Source organism: Tachysurus vachellii, chromosome 13 (assembly GCF_030014155.1).
Source record: "Tachysurus vachellii isolate PV-2020 chromosome 13, HZAU_Pvac_v1, whole genome shotgun sequence".
Classification (NCBI taxonomy): Eukaryota; Metazoa; Chordata; class Actinopteri; order Siluriformes; family Bagridae; genus Tachysurus; species Tachysurus vachellii.
The window spans coordinates 13,768,924-13,788,164 of NC_083472.1; the positions used below are offsets into that span (position 1 = coordinate 13,768,924).

At 37.9% G+C, this 19,241-nt stretch overlaps 1 protein-coding gene across 3 annotated transcripts in view; it reads right to left on the bottom strand.

Annotated features, from left to right (window-relative positions):
• Window positions 1-429: 429 nt before the first annotated feature.
• The window catches only part of cyfip2 (cytoplasmic FMR1 interacting protein 2), a 29,933-nt gene continuing 11,121 nt past the window's right edge, over window positions 430-19,241 (bottom strand). Inside the window, exons 2-29 of one of the 3 annotated variants that reach the window (XM_060884646.1) lie at window positions 18,778-18,927; window positions 17,334-17,423; window positions 16,045-16,122; window positions 15,629-15,730; window positions 15,280-15,461; window positions 15,074-15,170; window positions 14,568-14,696; window positions 14,363-14,467; window positions 14,170-14,258; window positions 13,516-13,753; window positions 13,053-13,345; window positions 12,610-12,757; window positions 12,345-12,498; window positions 12,011-12,167; window positions 11,234-11,330; window positions 11,056-11,132; window positions 10,846-10,954; window positions 10,593-10,712; window positions 9,872-10,071; window positions 9,691-9,778; window positions 8,280-8,423; window positions 8,052-8,142; window positions 7,324-7,454; window positions 3,057-3,129; window positions 2,867-2,961; window positions 2,531-2,769; window positions 2,185-2,332; window positions 430-2,082 (exon numbers count right to left, since the gene is read on the bottom strand). In XM_060884646.1, coding sequence (XP_060740629.1) covers window positions 1,915-2,082; window positions 2,185-2,332; window positions 2,531-2,769; window positions 2,867-2,961; window positions 3,057-3,129; window positions 7,324-7,454; window positions 8,052-8,142; window positions 8,280-8,423; window positions 9,691-9,778; window positions 9,872-10,071; window positions 10,593-10,712; window positions 10,846-10,954; window positions 11,056-11,132; window positions 11,234-11,330; window positions 12,011-12,167; window positions 12,345-12,498; window positions 12,610-12,757; window positions 13,053-13,345; window positions 13,516-13,753; window positions 14,170-14,258; window positions 14,363-14,467; window positions 14,568-14,696; window positions 15,074-15,170; window positions 15,280-15,461; window positions 15,629-15,730; window positions 16,045-16,122; window positions 17,334-17,423; window positions 18,778-18,894 — 3,759 coding nt within the window. In that variant the 5' untranslated portion in view covers window positions 18,895-18,927 and the 3' untranslated portion in view covers window positions 430-1,914. Of the gene's footprint in view, window positions 2,083-2,184; window positions 2,333-2,530; window positions 2,770-2,866; window positions 2,962-3,056; window positions 3,130-4,682; window positions 5,512-7,323; window positions 7,455-8,051; window positions 8,143-8,279; window positions 8,424-9,690; window positions 9,779-9,871; window positions 10,072-10,592; window positions 10,713-10,845; window positions 10,955-11,055; window positions 11,133-11,233; window positions 11,331-12,010; window positions 12,168-12,344; window positions 12,499-12,609; window positions 12,758-13,052; window positions 13,346-13,515; window positions 13,754-14,169; window positions 14,259-14,362; window positions 14,468-14,567; window positions 14,697-15,073; window positions 15,171-15,279; window positions 15,462-15,628; window positions 15,731-16,044; window positions 16,123-17,333; window positions 17,424-18,777; window positions 18,928-19,241 lie in introns of those variants that run through there. The other 2 variants (XR_009649350.1, XM_060884647.1) reach the window with 2 other exon arrangements.

A 19,241-nucleotide genomic window follows, 5' to 3' on the forward strand; every position in this document is an offset into this window, starting at 1 on the left:
GCTTTTGTTAAAGTCATTAGGCTGTGTTTTCACATAATTTTCCAACTAAAACTATGAATATTTGTATTTTGTAGTATGTGTGAGAATACAAATAATACAGTATAATAAGAATACAGTAATTTGTGTTATTTGTTAAAACAGGTTGTGTTTCTGATTACTGCAACTTAACTGAAGATCAAACTAGATTTTAAGACAAATATATACATAAATGCAGGTAATTTCAAAGGATTCACTTACTTTCTCCTTGCCATTGTATGAGTAAAAGTAAATAGTGAAATTTGCATTGCACTGAATTAACACTTTTTAATTTTCTTTAATTTTCACTTACTTTTACAAAACCATCTATCATTTTGGCATTATTGAACATGGAGGAAATAGGTGTCCTTCTTTGGAACAAATGCTGACATCGTTAGTAAATCACAAATCAGGTTTCAGTTAGATATTTTTTTTATTTCATGGAAATACACTGCAATTATCAATCCATTTGCACAACCATTTGTTGTACATTTCATTGTTTCATTTTTCTATTTTAAAACACTTGATCACTTGTACAACAATAGGAACAAAAAAAATCATGTCACAATAAGATTCAAGATGACAATAAATTACACCCGTCATGCCAGCATTTAAAGTCAAAGTTTCCGAATTTTTGTTTCCTTTTTATTATTTGACAATTTAAGCCCTCAGAGGCGCAAGGAAAACTGGTTTATGTGTATGAGAGCAAAGAAACCGTTACTTTACTAAGTACTTTAAAAGAGAAAGTTATGTAAAAGATCCTGAACTCAGGAAAGAGATGAGTTCATGAGGATTCACTCATGACAGTAGCTTTAGGTCTTTTAACTGCCCTTATTTACAGAAAATGGAAGTTAGGTTATTTCCCCTAAACAAATGTGTGCCACAGCATATGACAGGAAATTCCCCACTTCTGAAATACTGAATATTTTCTCAATAAAATTAAGAGGTATTTAAAAGAAATCCTTCATGTTCCATTGCAACATAACTGTGAAATTTAGATTATGTGAATGCACAATGCTAAACATCTCCACTGGTTGAATACACACTTTTAATTAAAACATCGTTAGCCCATACAAGCAGTTCATAAACCGAGACGTTACTAATTGCAACCATTGGTGGGGATTTGTTTTTCTTTTGATTAAGCAAATACTCAGGACATATTACATTAGAAAAAAATGAACAAGTACCACACCAAATACTTCACTTTGTCTGACATTTAAGATGGAAAATAGAAGATATAATAGGCTTTAAAAACAATCCAGAAATGCCAAATGAACTGAGGAATGAAAGAAACTTGTGATCTCTTTAAAATATGTTAAAAGATAAGAATGACAAATAAATATGCAAACTAGATTAATACTCTAGTGTCCATGTGATCCTATTACTGTAGGGACATACATTAAAAATGAAAAGAGGAATTAAGTTGAAAGGTGGACAACTGAAATGTGAAACTTCATATTTTTTTAATGGACATGCAAAAATGGTCTTTACCAAAGCCCATTTACTATCAATAACAGGAATAATTATATATATATATATAAAAAAAAAAACAATAAAAATCACAATATAAATTTTATATATGTGCTCTGGTTTATTTAACAGTTATATTTAAATTTGTTACTTTTTACTTATAATAATTTGCCTTGTGTATTATAGGCAGGACCTATGTGATACCTAAAGAATCTTATTAGGATGTTCAGAATCAAGGCTAAGAGAGCAGTGGATAAGGCCTTCAGTTCACTTGAGGATCTAATTTTTGGACGTGTGGAGGTATGTCTGACGCTGTTAAAACAGCGGTCGAGAAAACGCTTGTAAATTACCTTTGACCTTTTAAGCGAGTATGTTTGAGAACCAGCCCTCACCAGAAGGAAGCTTGTCAGAGTTAGGCTGAATTGGGTTTTAACATGTAGTTGCCAGGGACTGGTGTATAGGAGGCTGGAAACAGCGAACATGCTCGACTGTAGAACTGTCCGTCTCAACAGCCTTCATGTACTTGTTGAGAATAGCAAATATCTCATTGTTGAGGATCTGGTACTTTCGGATGCGGTCAGCCATCTTCTTCAAGGGCTGAAAATCGAAGGCATGGATAGTGAAGTATTAGACACATTTAGACAAATAAACTAACTAACTCCGCAAGGTCATAGAGGCCATGTTCTGGAAGACACTTACCACATTTTTGATGATCTCGTCCTTGCCATCCTGTCTCTGGACCTTCAGCAAGTGGTAGCAGAAGTCAAAGAGGTCAAAGCGCCGCTGCTGTCCCAACAGCACGATGATGGCACAGCCAGCCCAGTTTAGTCCATCCCCAAAACATTGCCTAAACACAAGCAGAGTTGCACCAATGTATGCTCAGTAGACTCAAAAGACAGATCTAATACTCCTAAAACATTTATCACACCAAAGCTGTAAGATGTATTGGGTATATCATGTTGAACCCTCAATAATAATGGCATTTAATGCTTCATTGTTTTAGGTTTGCATCTCTGTCAGTGTTACTCCAATGTAAATCACATACTCTGCTGTGAACTCGTGTGTGCCCACTGGGATACAGTAAACAAACTGCATGGCGCTCCAGAGCCGATGGAACTCCATGCACTCGTCCACGTGCATGACACCGTTGCTGGGTGGTGGTCCACGCCACACGCTGTCTTGCAGAAAGCTGCGGATGCGCGTGAGGATGACCTCAAACATTGACAAGCCACAGCATAGTCTCTCCTTGGTCAACAGGTCTCCCTCTCTTGCTATAGCAATTTGCTGTCAGGAAGATGGCTTTATAAATACTGTGCACTGAAAACAAGCAGCTCGATTTTTGCATCACATTTCACTTCAGTTACTCCTTATAATCTCTCACCTGTGGAGTGCCAAGTCTCTCAATCAGAGGAACCAAGTGCAGAGGAGCATACTTCGCCTCCAGCCTCTTCATCCTCACCTCCAACCTCTCACCCTCTACAGACCAAGCAATAGCATGAGATAAGGCTCAGCATACAAAGCTGCCTTACTGAATCTCAGTGAAATTATTTGAAATCTGTTTCGCTCTTCACCTTTGATGTAGACTCTGGGGAGAATGTTCTGGAATGGAGCTGCGTGAAGGAGGTCACAGACTTCTTCCTGCGACTAAAATGAAAACACACCACCAGTGAAATCTAGTGAGCAACAAAACTGCTTAACAAAGGTTTAATCCTGGATCCACTGTGAAAATACAGAAATCACACAAACAGCTGTGTGGGAATGGGATGTTATCCAAGGATTATATACTGTACAGATAAAATCTGTGTGAAATCCATGGTGTCCTAACTATAATCCAAATTTTGTCTCATGAAACCTGTAATACACTCAGTTGCCAGTTTATTAGATACACCTAACTTATATCTGTACTCATTGATCATTTTTACTGTATGGTATAAATACTGTAGTCCACCTGTTGCAGCCTATACACCATCTATTAGTGTAAAGGAAGTACACTAGGATCACTGATGAGCAGATTTTATTTACCTACTTAGTGTGTATGTGGTGACCACACAAACGGATCAGACACAAACACTGCTCTAGAGGAGCTGAAGTCTTATACTTTATTACACACAAACTTGGTTAGCACACCATGCCAATGAGGTGTCGGTGCCACTGAAGCAAATTTTTTTCATGCACAATTTGCTTTGATTGTCCTATAACTCCAGTGTTAGTTTCAGATCAGAGCAATGGTCCTGTGGGAAACCATTTCCACTGATGGCTGGAGTAGAGGAGTGACAAACTATACAAAGCAGCAGATGGACTGTAGTCATTACATACTTGGAATGAGCAACTTTCAGGTACCTCTTTACCATCTCTCCAGGATTTCATGAGTTTTTTAAAACTATTCCAGATTTTCCACAGATTTGGGCCAAGATGCAAAACATATGAAATCCATTGTGTTTTAACTACAGTCCAACATGTTTGAAATGATTTTTGTCTCATTTTTATCGTAACACCTACAACACACTCATTAACCAGCTTATTAAATACTACCTTATCTCTGTACTCACTGAGTATTTTCTAGGTTACTGTGTGGTACAAATACGTGTCATGTGGTGTCATCAACAGAAAAAGGCTTCTTTGCTTCTTATGTGCTTTGAACATGAGTACAGCTATCACAGAAAATAATTACATTTGTGTCTTCACTGCTAGGTGTGTAGAAGAAAAATCCTGTGCTTGCAATTTCGCCAGTTCAAGTAGTTTTCCAGAAAGAAATAAATAAAAAAATGGGCAAAACATTACAAAACCAGTAAAAAAAAATCACAAAATTTGTGGCCACAACTATCGCAAAATTTTCCTCAGTGAAAATCCTGGGGGATTGTATATATGTCATAATAGTGGAGTGTACATATAATGTGGGTGTAGATAATAAATGAACAACTTGGTGTATATCAGGTTTACATTATGAAATGATTAGATCACAACACGTTATTGAATTGTATGGCTTCAGGAATTTGTGTGGTGATTAAAACACATGAACTCTTACAGGCAGGCAGAAACATCAGTTGGAAGATAAGAAGAAATTTGTTATCACAGCATAACATCATAACATAAAATACAATATATATATATATATATATATATATATATATATATATATATATATATATATATATATATATATATATATATTTGGAAGACAAAGACCCTGAAATAAATGAAATGTGTTGAAAGTGATCAGTTTTAGTGAAATGAGGGCACACTAACTTTGTCATGTCATTTCAAACACAATAAGAAACCAAGCAATGAGAAGTAGATTTGTGCCCTGTGCAGAACGAGAGTATGTCACTGATAGATCAGCATGCAGTGATCTGCTGTCACAAAGTAGAGTTCGAGAAAAAAAAGAAGATAAATTGAACACTGAAATTAAAGGCAAGCATCAGATTATTACATGTGACTGAATAGCAAAGTGAATGAATGTTGGATCAGTGCATCAGAGCAAGACGATTACGATCAGCCAGGAAAGTGTTCCATAATGCCAAGGATTCAGAGGACATGAAAGAAGCATTTCTCTTTAATTAGTGGATTCAAAATGACCTGCAATGTGTATTTTGTGATGTCTGTCCTTCACAGTGAAATCTTTTGCATATTCTGCCACAGACAGGGTGGTGGAAGCAGTGACAGCTTTGTAGTGCTGTGGTTTGAGCCCTCGGTGCATCAGTATTTTCTGTTCTGACCAGAATTTAGATTATAATTGAACGAAGCATCCCCAAATACAAACTTTGTTAAACAACATGAAATTAACTTTGCCTAGTCATTTGTTTTGGGACTGTGAACATTTTATCTTTTGAATCCATGGCAGAACAGGACACCAGAAACAATATGTGAAGTGAAACAAAAAAGCGACAGCGACCAGAGACGGTGTGCTATTGGTCTTTGTATGGTTTGGTTACATGAGTTAGACCTAATTCCTTACCACCTTTGGTTGTTGCCAGCGTGTAATGAGAAATAAAGTTGCGTTTTAGAGGCAGATGTCAGCACTATCTTCTACTGATACATCATTGGCATCCACACAATAATGAAACACACACACATACACAGATTATTCATTGTATACATTGTCCAGGGTGACAATTATGTACAATGCATCATAAAAAATATTGATTTCCAGCTCAAAACAAAGGAAAAAGCTCAGTACAGGACAAGGAACTGGTTCTGTAGTCTGGGATTTTTCCTTTCCAGAAATACTCCTAGTAAAACTAGTAAAGGCTATGAGTTGCCAAGAATTGTCTATAAGAGCTGTCTCCTACAAAGCTAGAAGAAACAAAAAATCTGATAGATTTTTGTAGAAATAATACGCACAGAGCCTAAACAAAAACAGACTGCATACTGCATTATAAGTCAGAGAAAGACATGGAACTTAACCTGAAGTAATAACAGACATGATTCCTGGCAAAAAAGACATTCCTATGACACAGTTATCATGAAAATATCATACCGTAAAAAACCCATGGTTTTACATAACATTATATTTACATAAAATATTCATATTTAAAACAATATTCATTGAAGCGGCTGTTTTCACTGGACACATTTGCTACAGTCTGAATGCGGTGCCTCGTTTAACCAGCATTTGTCCAGTTTCAGACTCACGGTGCATTTGCATTAATCTTACGTCATGACATTTATGTATTTTATTTCATATTAAAATTTTGTTTTTATTTATCAGTAATGTATGTCACCTCTTCTGTGCCCCACACTGTTCCCTGCTACTCATGGTACATGTGTGTTAAACTAATGATGTTGTCATCAGATAAAACACGTGTGCATGTTGTTTTACTTCCTGAACAAGTGCGATCCGTTCATGTGAATTGTATCGCAGTTTGAGGTTTCGGTCCTGCGCTGCAATTTCCGGACCATGTGACAGCTTTCACGTTGCCAGTTTTTCATGCAAACTGTGCTCTGTTTCAGACTAAACTGTCAATGTGAAATTGCCTTAAAATTGTTGCATAAGATTTTAAAGCAACCTATAGTAATAAATAATGTTATGAAGTCTTGAGGTTTAAGCATCAACTTTATCACAATGTCTGAGTTTTGTCTGTGTGTAAATCTTCTACCAGTTAGTGGAGCGAGAGGAGTTTTAGTGTTAGCTGAACACACGCGTATGTGTGGGAGAAAGTGTGTAACAAAGTGAGTTTGTACCATGATTTTGTTATTTGGTTATGTTGTTAACAATATGGATGGCTTCAATATATCACTGCATGTTTACTCCTTGCATTGAGCACAAAATGTTGGTGGTGTTTAGGGATCAGTATGAATATTATTTCATCATGTTTAATGATCAGATTAATTTGGCTGCTCACATTGCTAATGTCTGCAATGGTTCGTTTATTTTAGGATTGATATTTCTGAATGACAATAAACTCTGCAGCTTGTTATTATTACAGTATTATACAACATTATTTCCATATCCTATTTATATTTCTCTGTTTCTTTGTATTCTGATTGTACCTTATATAAATTACTGATATTATTGAGGCTGCAGTTTACTGTGTCAATATGAAGATAATCTGTTTTTATATTTCTATTCTATTCTATTCTATTCTATTCTATTCTATTCTATTCTATTCTATTCAACTACCCCAGACACATTTATTATGAGTATAAGGTTTAAATTATGTACAAATAAAGCCTACGATCCGATGACTCCAAAGCCCTTACAATTGTTCTGTAGTTTATTAACCAGTTCTCAGTGGGAAGATGCCCAACAAATATAATGATTTCATATATTATACATTCGAACTGTGAGGCTAAGAAACAGGAAACAAAGTGAAAGGTACAGAATGTCTAGCTTCCTACCAGAGCTTGCTCAATAAGGAGGCAGAAGAGGATTGCATTGCCAACCTCCCTTAGGCTCTGAAACACATCTGTCTTCAGCTCAGCATATTCAATTATATCCTTGAGCTGGTGGTGAAAAAACTCTAGGATACCTGGAAAACACATACCTCAAAATAAATAAGGTGAACTTTAAAGGACAAAAGAAAATACATTTGAAGGGATTGTGCTGTTTATTACTAAAACTATTAGTCTTGAAATCGCTGACAATTATCAGGATCATTGTTTTTCATCAATTTTATTTCTATTGCACGTTTAACACTGGACATTGTCTCAAAGCAGTTTTATAGACCATAAAATATTTATGGACATTTATTTGAATTTATCCCTAATGCGCAAGCCTGCAGTGACTATGGCAAGGAAAAACTGCCTTAGATGGCATGAGAGGAAACCTTGAGAGGAACCAGACTCAAAAGGAACTCATCATTTGGGTGACGCCATAGAGTGGGATTAGAAATTCTTATAAACACTGGAGAGTGTGATTATAAATAATGTCCCTTCTACAGTCATATACATTTGGTTCTGAGTTGTGTAACCAGGAGCTCCTGAGCAACTTATAAATGAGCTCATCATCTGAGTTCATTATAGATTCAACACCAGCTCCTCTGTGCCGAAGCCTTCAAATACACAGTGATGGAGATAAAGATCATCACAGACCTGCTTCAGGAGTGTGATTATCCCGGCCATTTTACCTGGCGATCCATACTCATGGCGAGGCAGGCGGCAGATCTTCGGCATCACCTCTATCAGAGTCTTCACATACTGCAGAATGGTGCCCTGGAGCTGAATAGCACAGCAAAATTAAATGAAGCAAAGTTTACAACAGACATGTGTCTAATACAAACTGCGTATGCTTATATACAGAATATTGTTACAGGAGTGTAAAATGATATTCTGCTAACAGGTTAAATGAACACTACCAAGCTCTTGACAATCTTCAGCAGCTCCTCCATAACTACGGCGATGCCCTGGTAACCAAGGAGACGGCAGATGGTTTTGAAATGCGGGGGACCCACAAAGTTCCTGTAGGAACTGTAGATGTGGGAGTATGCAATGTTCAGGGGCTGTAAATCAGAGAAGAACAACATTTCACACACAGTCAACTTAAACAGCACATCACATGGTAATTGGTTTATTTTACATTTTTAAAAAACCCCACTGCAAAACGTATACTATATACAGTACTGTAAAAAGCAGTACACAGTAACAAACTAAACTAAGTCAGTAAACGGTGACAAGCCTTTGCTTTTTATGATAACAGTCGACAATCCTAGGTATCATTTGTAAAAGCAAGCAGACTTCAAGACATTGTTTGACTGACAAGTGGTCTGTTATGTAATATGTTGCTTTCTTTACTGACATTTTTCTGTGACATTTTAAATTTTGGTTGGAAAAATAATCTTGTCCCCACAAAAGAGATTTTGTCCCAAAGCGATAATGCAGAAGTAAAAGAAACTCGTATTTCTTTTATTAAAGAAAGACGTATGAAGGTTTTTGCCATATTGAGCTTTTAGAATAGGCGTGTATACTGCTGATGGAGAATACACAGCAGTAGTTCAGCATACTACTTAACGTCATACAACTATATTCCTTTATGTTCACACTTAAACAAAAACCAGGCCCCTGGTTAGCACCGCCAGAATATTATACATATACTTGAATTAAACAGATCATTAATGTTGTTATGTCATTAAAAGTGATTACATAATCATATCAATATGGACTGCACAGGTTCTTTTTCAGATTAGTCATTAACAAGGCATATCTAACTCTGAGGTAGCAAGTGGTGCTGGACTGCTCTGTCTTGCAGCTCTACGAAATATTTAAAATGTACTCTTCTTGACTTTTTTGTAAATACAGCACTAACACTGGCTTTGGATTCATAAATTAGGAACATCTTTATATAATTAGTGTACAGTTAGCTGTAGCTACAGAGGTGAATTTACCACCAGCTGTACAACTTTGAGACAACATGAGCTATATTTTAGCACTGAAAAAAGGTAGGCTAAATAAATCAATAAAATTATATGAATAAATAATTTGAAAAAAAAAAAAATGAGTTTTTCACATTCATGTGTTTAGGTGTTAAAACTCACAACAACAGATTTTATTCCCTCCAGTTTTTCGTTTTTTTTGCAGAAATTAACACAAACTTGAGCAATCTAAATAAAATGAGTTGCTAATTTTCTAAATTATCTCAGATTTGGGTAAATGATTATTAAAAGTCTGATGTTTGCTATCACAAATGAGTTTTTTTAAACACTTGCAACCACATTGCCAGCAGCTTTATGGTTTTAATCATATATATCATGTGATAATGCTATATCCTACCTTAGAGCCATAAAGGTAGTAAGGCTGAACGTTGGCAGGCTTATCTCGCTGAGGCTCTTGGGTAAAGGGAATGGCTGTGCGCACAAATCTGCTCGGCAGCATAAAACACAATGAACAGGGAATGACAACAGCTATATTCATATACTGTAGATGTATTACTCTGCAGCGAATCTGCACAGACCTGTTGGTGGAGCCGTTGTAACAGTAGTTTGGCAAAAAGTCAAAGTTGAGCTCCCAGAAGACGTGCAGAGTGATGCGGCCATACGGAGCGGACACGTTGTGGTTGGCTTCCCGGAACATGGCGTCAAAACTGTCCAGGGTCATGTGTTTGGACAACAGCCGATGAGTCAGTCGATTTATTTCCAGTAGCCACTCAAGCTCCTGGAAAATACATATACACACAATACAGATGAGCATCATAATAGATACAATTCCATCCAAAAAAAAAAAGGTTTAGTTTATAGTCATATAAACTACCCACTACTCTACTCAGTGCAGGTTGCCAGTATGGAAATCAAAACCACAAGTTGGTGCCAACCTATGATAAACTGATTCACTGGCACGACATCTAAAACAATCTGTGACATTATAAACTGTTTCACTAAGAGATCTTCTAACTACTCTGTCCGTCTCAAATCTGGGGACATATGAGATGTACCGCAAAACACAATTTGCGATAAGCACATAATTCTGTATGGAACAAGTACATTTTTATTTAAGTATGACATCATCTGGCAAAAACCAAATTATCTGTAAAAAGTATTTTGGTATATGGTATATTGCTGGGAAACCAAAACACTTTTCCACATAGAACAGTGGAAAATGTGGATGGAAACCTGGCTGCAGATACTTTCCTAAAACAACATATGGAATACACTCATTCTTTGGTGCGTTGCATTTACCACTATAGATGTGAGGTCTTCACTCTCAAAGCGGCTGATTGCATGGTCCAGGGATTTGTACATGGCTGCTGAGATCCTCTGGGTGATCAGTCTGTTCAGGTCAATGGAACGACCCAGGAGCTGTGAAAACACACACACACACACACACACACACACACACACACTTTTATTTACATATATAATATTTATACATAATGTATTAAGGCTCAAATACTGTGGAAGTTCAACACCTGTATGTGACTGAAGTCTGTACCTGCACATGTCTCTGCTTCAGCAATGTCTCATAGCGATTAGAGGGGGGATAAGGGATAATCACTCCATAGTTCTTACATTCTGCTCGGAAACGCTTGTCCAAGAGAACACTGAGACAAACACGTTCACACATTCAAAACATCATTTAACAAACTAATTATTTAGTCAGCAGTTAAACGGACGGGTAAATGAGGTATAAACGATCACTCACCTTCCAGCCATTGCTTTATAGTAAGCAAATATCTGATCAGCCAATTTGTAGACAAACTGATCAAAACACAGGTTCACCTAGATAAAGCAACCAAACAATCAGCACTGTTTAATGACAATCTTTGAACAAAATAGATGGAAACGTATAGATTACAACAGCATGCTAAGAAAGACTTTACCTCAGCCTCTATCTCATCATAGAGGAACTGCTTCTTAAACTTGGTTAGCGCATAATATCCACTGTCATTATAAAGATCCAAGGGATACAACACATACCTGAATAAATAAATAAATAAATAAATAAATAAATAAATAAATAAATAAATAAAGGCATTAAAAACACAAAAATTCACTGCTACCGACAAGTGACAGGTGAGAGAGTGGAAATCATTCAGATTGAGTGTGGAGCTGCCTGACAGCACTGACTCTCTTTTGGTGAAAAATCGCGGGAACTGCAATTGAGAACTGTGGATATGTTTTTTATCCTGTGCACAGTGCAACCCACCGAAAAAGAAATATTTTTCAATTGAATACATGCATTCAGTTTACATTTACAATTCCACTTTTTCTTTCTAGTCACGTATATTTTAGTGACACAGATGTTATTATTAGTTATTAGCAATGCTATAGCTTAGAAGTCCTAAAATAGAGTAGCTACCAAGCTAAGTTGAAATAAATTTACATATTCCATAAAATACACTTTTACAAAATACATAAGCTACACAAGCTATCAATATATAATTTCTAAGAACTATTTTTCATATTTATGTTTCTATATGTCATGTAAAAAAGGACAGGAAGCTGTGCCAATGCTAATATCAGCCCCTCTCCCCAGGCTCGTCTATGGCTGATGTCAGAATAACACTGGACAAACTGCAAAGGAATTCCTTTACAGGCACACGATAAGATGTCAAAAATGTTGGAGTGTTGGTGTTTACAATGTTTGCAGCACTTACTCCATCATGGAAGGTTCTTTCGTCTCTAGAATGTGGTCCGTGAGGATCCAGGGCATGGACATCTCAATAGGGAACTGGATACGACGCCCCATGGTGAGCTCCAGGAAAAACTCTCGGAACCAAAGCTGCGATAGGTCACAGCACTGCTGAAGGGCCTCTGAGAACGAATTACGACAAGTATATGCCATGACTGTTACTCAGGAAGCCGTAACAGCAATACAGAGTGATAAAGGCTCTGCTATTCAAAATTATATACATTGCTGCATACATACTCTTTTAAGAACTTGGTTTGAATGTTGTGTTTTTTGTATTAGTATAAAAAAATATTTTTCACCACTAAAGTTGAGGAGATGGGTATAGAAAAAGGAATGCTTATGGAAGTCCTCTATGGCCTGGACTATGGGGCCATCCAAGCTGCTGCGCAGGGTCTTCTTAGAGCCACTCTTGTCTGCAATCAAAGACTCGAGCATGGTTCGCACCATGTACAGCTGCAAAGGGGCAAAATCTTTGTAGATAATTCTAGAAAGCATCTTTTAGAGAACTGTTATGTAATCTTTAATCAACGGCTATATGAAAAGAAAACTGTCAGTGTAACTGACCTGTGTGCTTGAGGGGCCAACGGCACGGCGGGGCACTTTGATATCAAAACCTCCTTTGGGATCTTTCTCTCCCCTTAGACAAGGGTCATTTGGTGGCTCCCTGCCTCCCTCCCAGTCACAGATGGTCTTCCGAATGGCCTGTAGAACGCTGCCAGGACAAATATGGCAATGTTGCAACCATGTGAATGGAAGAATTGCTCACATTCAGAGAAACTACAGTAATTTAGCAAGCACGTGGCCATGCTGCATTGACACACTGCATTTTAAAGTGTATATTGCCACCTTGACATTCACAGCATTAAAATTTATTAGCTAAAGAATGCTAAAGGTATATATGGTATTTGCAGGCTCCAAGCAGGTACTGTTAAATTTACATTTTTTCATAACAATAACAGGTTTTAATCAATTTTCAGGTCCCTTTCACAACACGACACTTAACTTACCTGATTAGGACATTCTTTTTCTTGCGAACTGCCTGCCTAAGCGGCTCTCTCAGAGTGACCTGGGCGAAGTCCTGCAGCGCAGCATAGATAGTGTTCCTGATGGCCTGATTAAACACACTCTCCATGCGGCCCATCAGCACCTGCAAGCCCTTAATCATGGCAATCACTTCCACCAAGGCAAATTTCTCCTCACTGGTATAGTTATAGCGTGTAGCACGCTCATACTCCTCAGCTGTGCCAGGACAGTCCTTATTGCAGAACTTATCAGTGGGGTGCACAAGTTTCCATGAGTACTGGAATAAGATGTGAAACATGAGAGAAAAAAGAGGGAGTTAAATCCATGACATAAATCATGAGTTAGAATTGACTAGGCAAGAAACAATACAACTGCCGTATCCAGGCTTTTAAGGCATGCATGTGCTCTGTGTATCGCAAACACACACACGCAAACACACATACTTACCACCTCCATGACATGAGTGCTCCACTTGGAGAGGAGCTGCAAACCTCTGAGTGCCAGATCAAACAGCTCTCTGTACTCCTCATCAGACTTTTGGCTGTCCAAGCCGGAGCCTGTGACCACCTCACTATTACTGTAACGTGCCAACTCGGAGATGAAGCGGATGTGGTCGTCTCGGATCTGCACCATCTGCTCGCACAGGTTATACTGGGGACTAATGCTGCTCTGGGTGCAAGTCCACCTGGGGAGTTAAAGGACCGATTTAGAAGATTCAGAAACATGCAACAGGAAACATAAAAGCCCTAACAAGACTAACATGGATCAACAAGCTACTGCTGATTAAACAGCAATACAAAAACTCTCATCAATACAAAGATGATCCATTGAAGTAGCAGCATATAAACACAGAGCACACCTTTAATAGAAAAATAAAGTGAAGTATAACAATGTATGTGTAAGTCTGTGTTATGAGACACTCATTCGAATAATGTTTTCAGCACCATCAGATTAAGGTTAGCTCTTGTATAAAAGTTAACATACTTGTCTTGACACACTGACAATTTTTGTTTCACTAGATGAGTCACTAGCCAATACATAAGGGAACAATGGCAAGTAGTATGTATTTCCCCTTATTCCTTTTAAAACTTTCAAACTCACTTTGACTTGTTTTCTTCATAGTGAGCACTTGTCTCTATATACCGAGACAGCTCAATCTGCATGTCACCAAACAGAGGCACGACCTGGAGCTGTAGAGACATTTCCACACAAATGAACAAATTCATCACGTTAACAAATCCAACTCACAAGGCATGTTTTTTTTAGTTCTGCTAACTACTCATTTCAAGCCAACCTTGAAGAACTTGTCGATTTTACTGAGGTTTATTCTCTTCTTGGCATCCAACTTGTAGATGTTGCTGACGTTTCCATCCATCAGATAAAGCCCAAACCCCATCACCTGTAAGGCAGGTTACAATATCTTAGCACAGATCTCCTCAGCAGGATTTTTCCCAAAATATTGATGGAAAGTGGCAGTAAATATAGTGTAGACATGGCACCTTGAGTAGCATGTGTTTCTCACTGGGTGTTAAGTACATCTTATTCTCATAGTAGTCTACACAGATGTTAACGATGTCTGCCAGGAGCTCCTCATAGCCAGGGATCACCTCCAGCTGCTGATGCAGACACTGCAAAAATAAAGATCAAACAACCTTTCAGACCGACATTAAGAACTTTGCATACTTTTATACTGTTTTATACTGTTTTCAACAAACAGTTTGCCAGTTCTGACATAAAGTATTGTATATAAAGTATCACATATACCCAGGAGAACCTCAGCTATGTGACAACTCGAATAACACACTTAAATAAAACCTCTCAATGAGACATTCAGACTGGCATCAGTTCAACCTACCAGAGCTAGAAGATTAAATCATGTCATTAAATGATCACTCTGGAGTGATCATTAGTAACATAGATAATGGATAAAGGTAGTTTCTCTGGATATAAACAGAATCTCAGATCTTAATATGCTAAATACTACAACTCTGAAATTCGACTGTACCTGTGTGATTCTGTTGTGATTGGCCAAGAACATGGAAAGGTTTTGGGACTCTTGGATAGACTGGGGATCCGCCATCTTTCTGAGGAACTGAGCGGCTCTAGAAGAATAAAACAGTTACAGGAAAAAGTTTTTGAAACAAGTTTGATACAAGTTTTTGAAAGGCACAAAGGTAACATTTAAAAATCTGAAAGCAATTCCTGTCATACCTTTTGTAAGCAGAATGGTCATTTTTGACACTGCACTTCATGTTCTTGAGTTCGTCCAGGACAGCGAACATGTTGATGAATTTGCCCAAGGTAAGCAGGTAAGCCTCAGACACAAAGTCTTTCCTGCGCTCAGCGTGACACAGACGCTTCACCTCACTGCAAAATCGCTCAATTGCCTTACGCTAGAACAGAGAATCATAAATGTTACCTTTCTGCACCACATGAAATCCGTTCACTAATGTGCGTCTACATTCTATTGGTAGATGTGTAGCACTATTAAAAGTTCTATAAAATACTGAATATTATAGAAGAATGAAAAAGACAAATTGCTAACCGGTTCCTTTCTTACCTGGAAGTACATGAACTTCATGAGTTTGGTGACCTCAGGTTCCAAGACCTCCACAGTCTTCTCATAGATCTCCACTCTGTTGGGTTGTTCATTACACTTCACCTAAGACCCGAAGGAGGGTAATATCACACTATTACATTAAAAGCAAAACGAACCTCCATGACATCTTTTAACAAATCAAGTTTGTCTTTTAAAATGTTTGATATATCAGGTTAGAATATCGCTATAACGTTTGTAACATCTATCGAATACACGTGAGGACTTACTACAATCTGCAAATATATATTCACTTAAATACTCTTGACATTGCTAATAAAAAACTGGAAACTGTCAATGAAATGTGTTGTGGGTCAAATACAATTTATTTGATTTTAGATATCAGGTATAGGATCATGGGTAAAAGGCTTGCCGTGTACCTGGGGAATGGCCCTCGAACAGCTTCTCCAGGTGTACAACATGACAGCGTATTCATGTCCCTCCTCCAGCATTTCATTCTGAAGACAAAGCCACTGATTATACGAGAGCGATGATAAGGCTGGTGCTACAGAGCATCATCAATAAATTGCACTGATAGCATGTGCTTTATGTGAGAAACCCTTAGTTAACTCTTATTCATCCCCACATACTTATGTACATACTTACCCAACGTGGCCTGACATAAAGACAACAAATTATAGAAAATACGACCGATCTGCTTCTGCTTTTAACAGATATTACAATAAAGTACAAGGCCATGCCTCCTGAGTCAGGAAAGGCTCACAACAATGACCTCAATACCTTGTCATTTCATACTCCATCTGGTAAACAAGGTGCAGCACTATCTCCATCTAGCCACAAAATTCAACCCAAGGATCTGGGGCTGATAGTTTTCCTAGAACAGCATGTGCTGGAATGTTTTATTCCTCTTTTAACACAGCAACTTGTCAACGATTACATTGATTCATGAGATCCAACATCTAAGACTTCCAAAAATCTTAAATAAACACCCCCCTATGGAAAACTTCACCAGAAATGCTTGATTTTGCTGTAGCCGTTTCAAACTTTGTGATGCATAGTGCGAGTTTCATTGTGCTCTGTTTGCAGAGAACTACCTGAGTTGCTGATATTGAAAATACAGGATTTTTTTTAACTTTACCCAGTGAAGACACATATGTAACTGCTTTCTATAATTGTGTCATATTTGATGCATGTGTATTAAAGAGGGTTTTGGCTGAATGCGCAGTGTGATGATGTCAAAAGACTCGTCTGGCAAGTTCCTCTGAATATCACAGAGTTTGTTCGATTTTGTGTTCATTTCTGTAGCTGCAAAATCCTGGAAGGACTGTTTAGGATTTTTACCAAAGTACAAGGAAAACACTGCATTTAAAAGGAAGGAAAAACATAATGGAATTCACCTACTCAGCACTGAGAGACTCATTCTCCAAATAGTAGACACGAAAATATAAAAAACTTACTGAAACATTCACGACATCCACAAGACACGTAAGTTTCAGTATGTTTTTTAATCTTTATGTGTCTACTGTTTGAAGAACGAGTGAGTAAATGATTCTACTCACATTCTGAGTTTCATGAAACCTCCAGTGACAGTTACTGAAAGCAGCTTTGTGCGCGAATCAAATGCTGTGCTTTTTATCATGCAGCTGCCATAGTCACATGACCTGCGTTCTACTAGGCGGTAGAACAGAGATCGCTGCTCTCTACTCACCATGCTGGAATGGACCGTGGCCTGTTCAATGTATCGGGCGATCCCAGTCACAAAGGCGTTTCTGTCCTCAAAGTTGGTATCAAAATTTGCCTGAATGAAAAGATAAGCACTTGTTTATATGTACAGGTCTGTACATACTGTAAACTATATAGATATGACACATACCGTAATACTGTACTACACATACTACATACAGAGATACAGAAATAGCAAATCTAGATAGGATATTCAGAGTGAAATTTCTAATTACACTGGCATTTAAGACATCTTTAAGACTCATACAAAGATGTCAGATTATTAGGTACACCAAATTATAGGTGCAGCAATAAGATAACGTATGTATCATATCATTCAGGACAAGGCTTTTGATTCGATACATTTGATAATCAAACCATGCATATTCAATGGACTTCATAATCAAATTAATTTTTAAGAATAAAACCTTTTTCCCCACAAGCTAACAGCAATAGGTCAAGTCAAGTCACTTTTATTGTCACATCACCACAGCACATGTGCCTTGGTGAGTGAAATTCTTGGGAGCGAACTCCAGAAATTGCAGATCAGTTCAATAATTAAAACGAAATTAAGAACAGTTACATATGGGTGAAAAATGTGCAAAATGCTCAACCCTTGATGCAGTCAGCATCAAGCATGGGACCAGGAGGATTCCTACAAATCGTCATGGCTGTGCATACGGGCCCACGTAAGCGTGTTGGTGTGTGCCAAATCTGGAAAAATTGGAATTATTATGTTGTCGCATCCTTAAACTCCTAGTATCAGGTGTTATGTTCTGCATCCTTTGGCTTTGGAACAGCATCCTGGGTGTAGACTCTACAAGAAAAAGGAATGCTGTACCAAGCAAGAACTACATTGAAAACAGAACCATTGCAAATTCTTGCTGCATGTAGACCTTTTCACTTGATCCCCGGGATGTTCAACAGGGGTAAGATCCTTACAGCCACGAAAGCAATGAAAATTTACTGCCATTGCCTGAAGTAATTTGTCCCTTATTTGCACTGATCCTTCCATCATCATAATGAAAATGGAACATGGACTCATCCTACCAGACAACTGTGTTTTACTCCTTATTACTCCTTTGAGCACTGGAGGCACACTTTTTTAAGGTGATAAAACCAGCACAAGAGTCAGCTATCACTCAGCAAGCTCACAACATTTGCATATTCAAATTCATAACTGAACACAATCTGAACTATGATGCATTTCCGTTTGATTTATACTACAAACTGTAGTCACATGGCATAAAGCTGGAATAGACAAACATGTATGATTTGTGTTAACGTGGGATCTGAACCTAATAAACTGGCAGCTCAGCATACTGTATCGATGCTTGGTGGAAAATTACCAATGTGATTGACTTTTGAAGGCAACATCCCATAATATTTCTGCAGGATAGATACCTGACGCCGGCATAAAGCACGCGTACCTGGTACATAATGGAGGATGGTGGAGGCTCGATGCACGGCTGCTGGTCGGGGAGCGGCAACTCCTCCAGCAGGTCCACGTTGGACAGCGCATCCTCCAGAGTCACGTGGGTCGTCATGGCTGTGCTCGATCACTCACAAAGCAGTTCAGCCTGAAATCACACAGGAGCACAAGTCCTTTTATTACTACTTTTATTATGTGTAGACAGACAAGAAAGACCTACTAAAGTCGTAAATAACTTGTGCACCTTGCCTAGTTATCAGCTATTATTACTATTATTATTATTATTATTATTATTATTATTATTATTATTATTATTATTATTGTTATCAGGTCTAGCCAAACTCAGGACTCCATTTCCCCTCATACACTGCAGCCTACAAACATGGCTGCACCAGACTTCTGTTTACACCTCACCTGTTTTCAACTGCCACTCCACAGACATTTAAGAGCTACTTTCAGTTT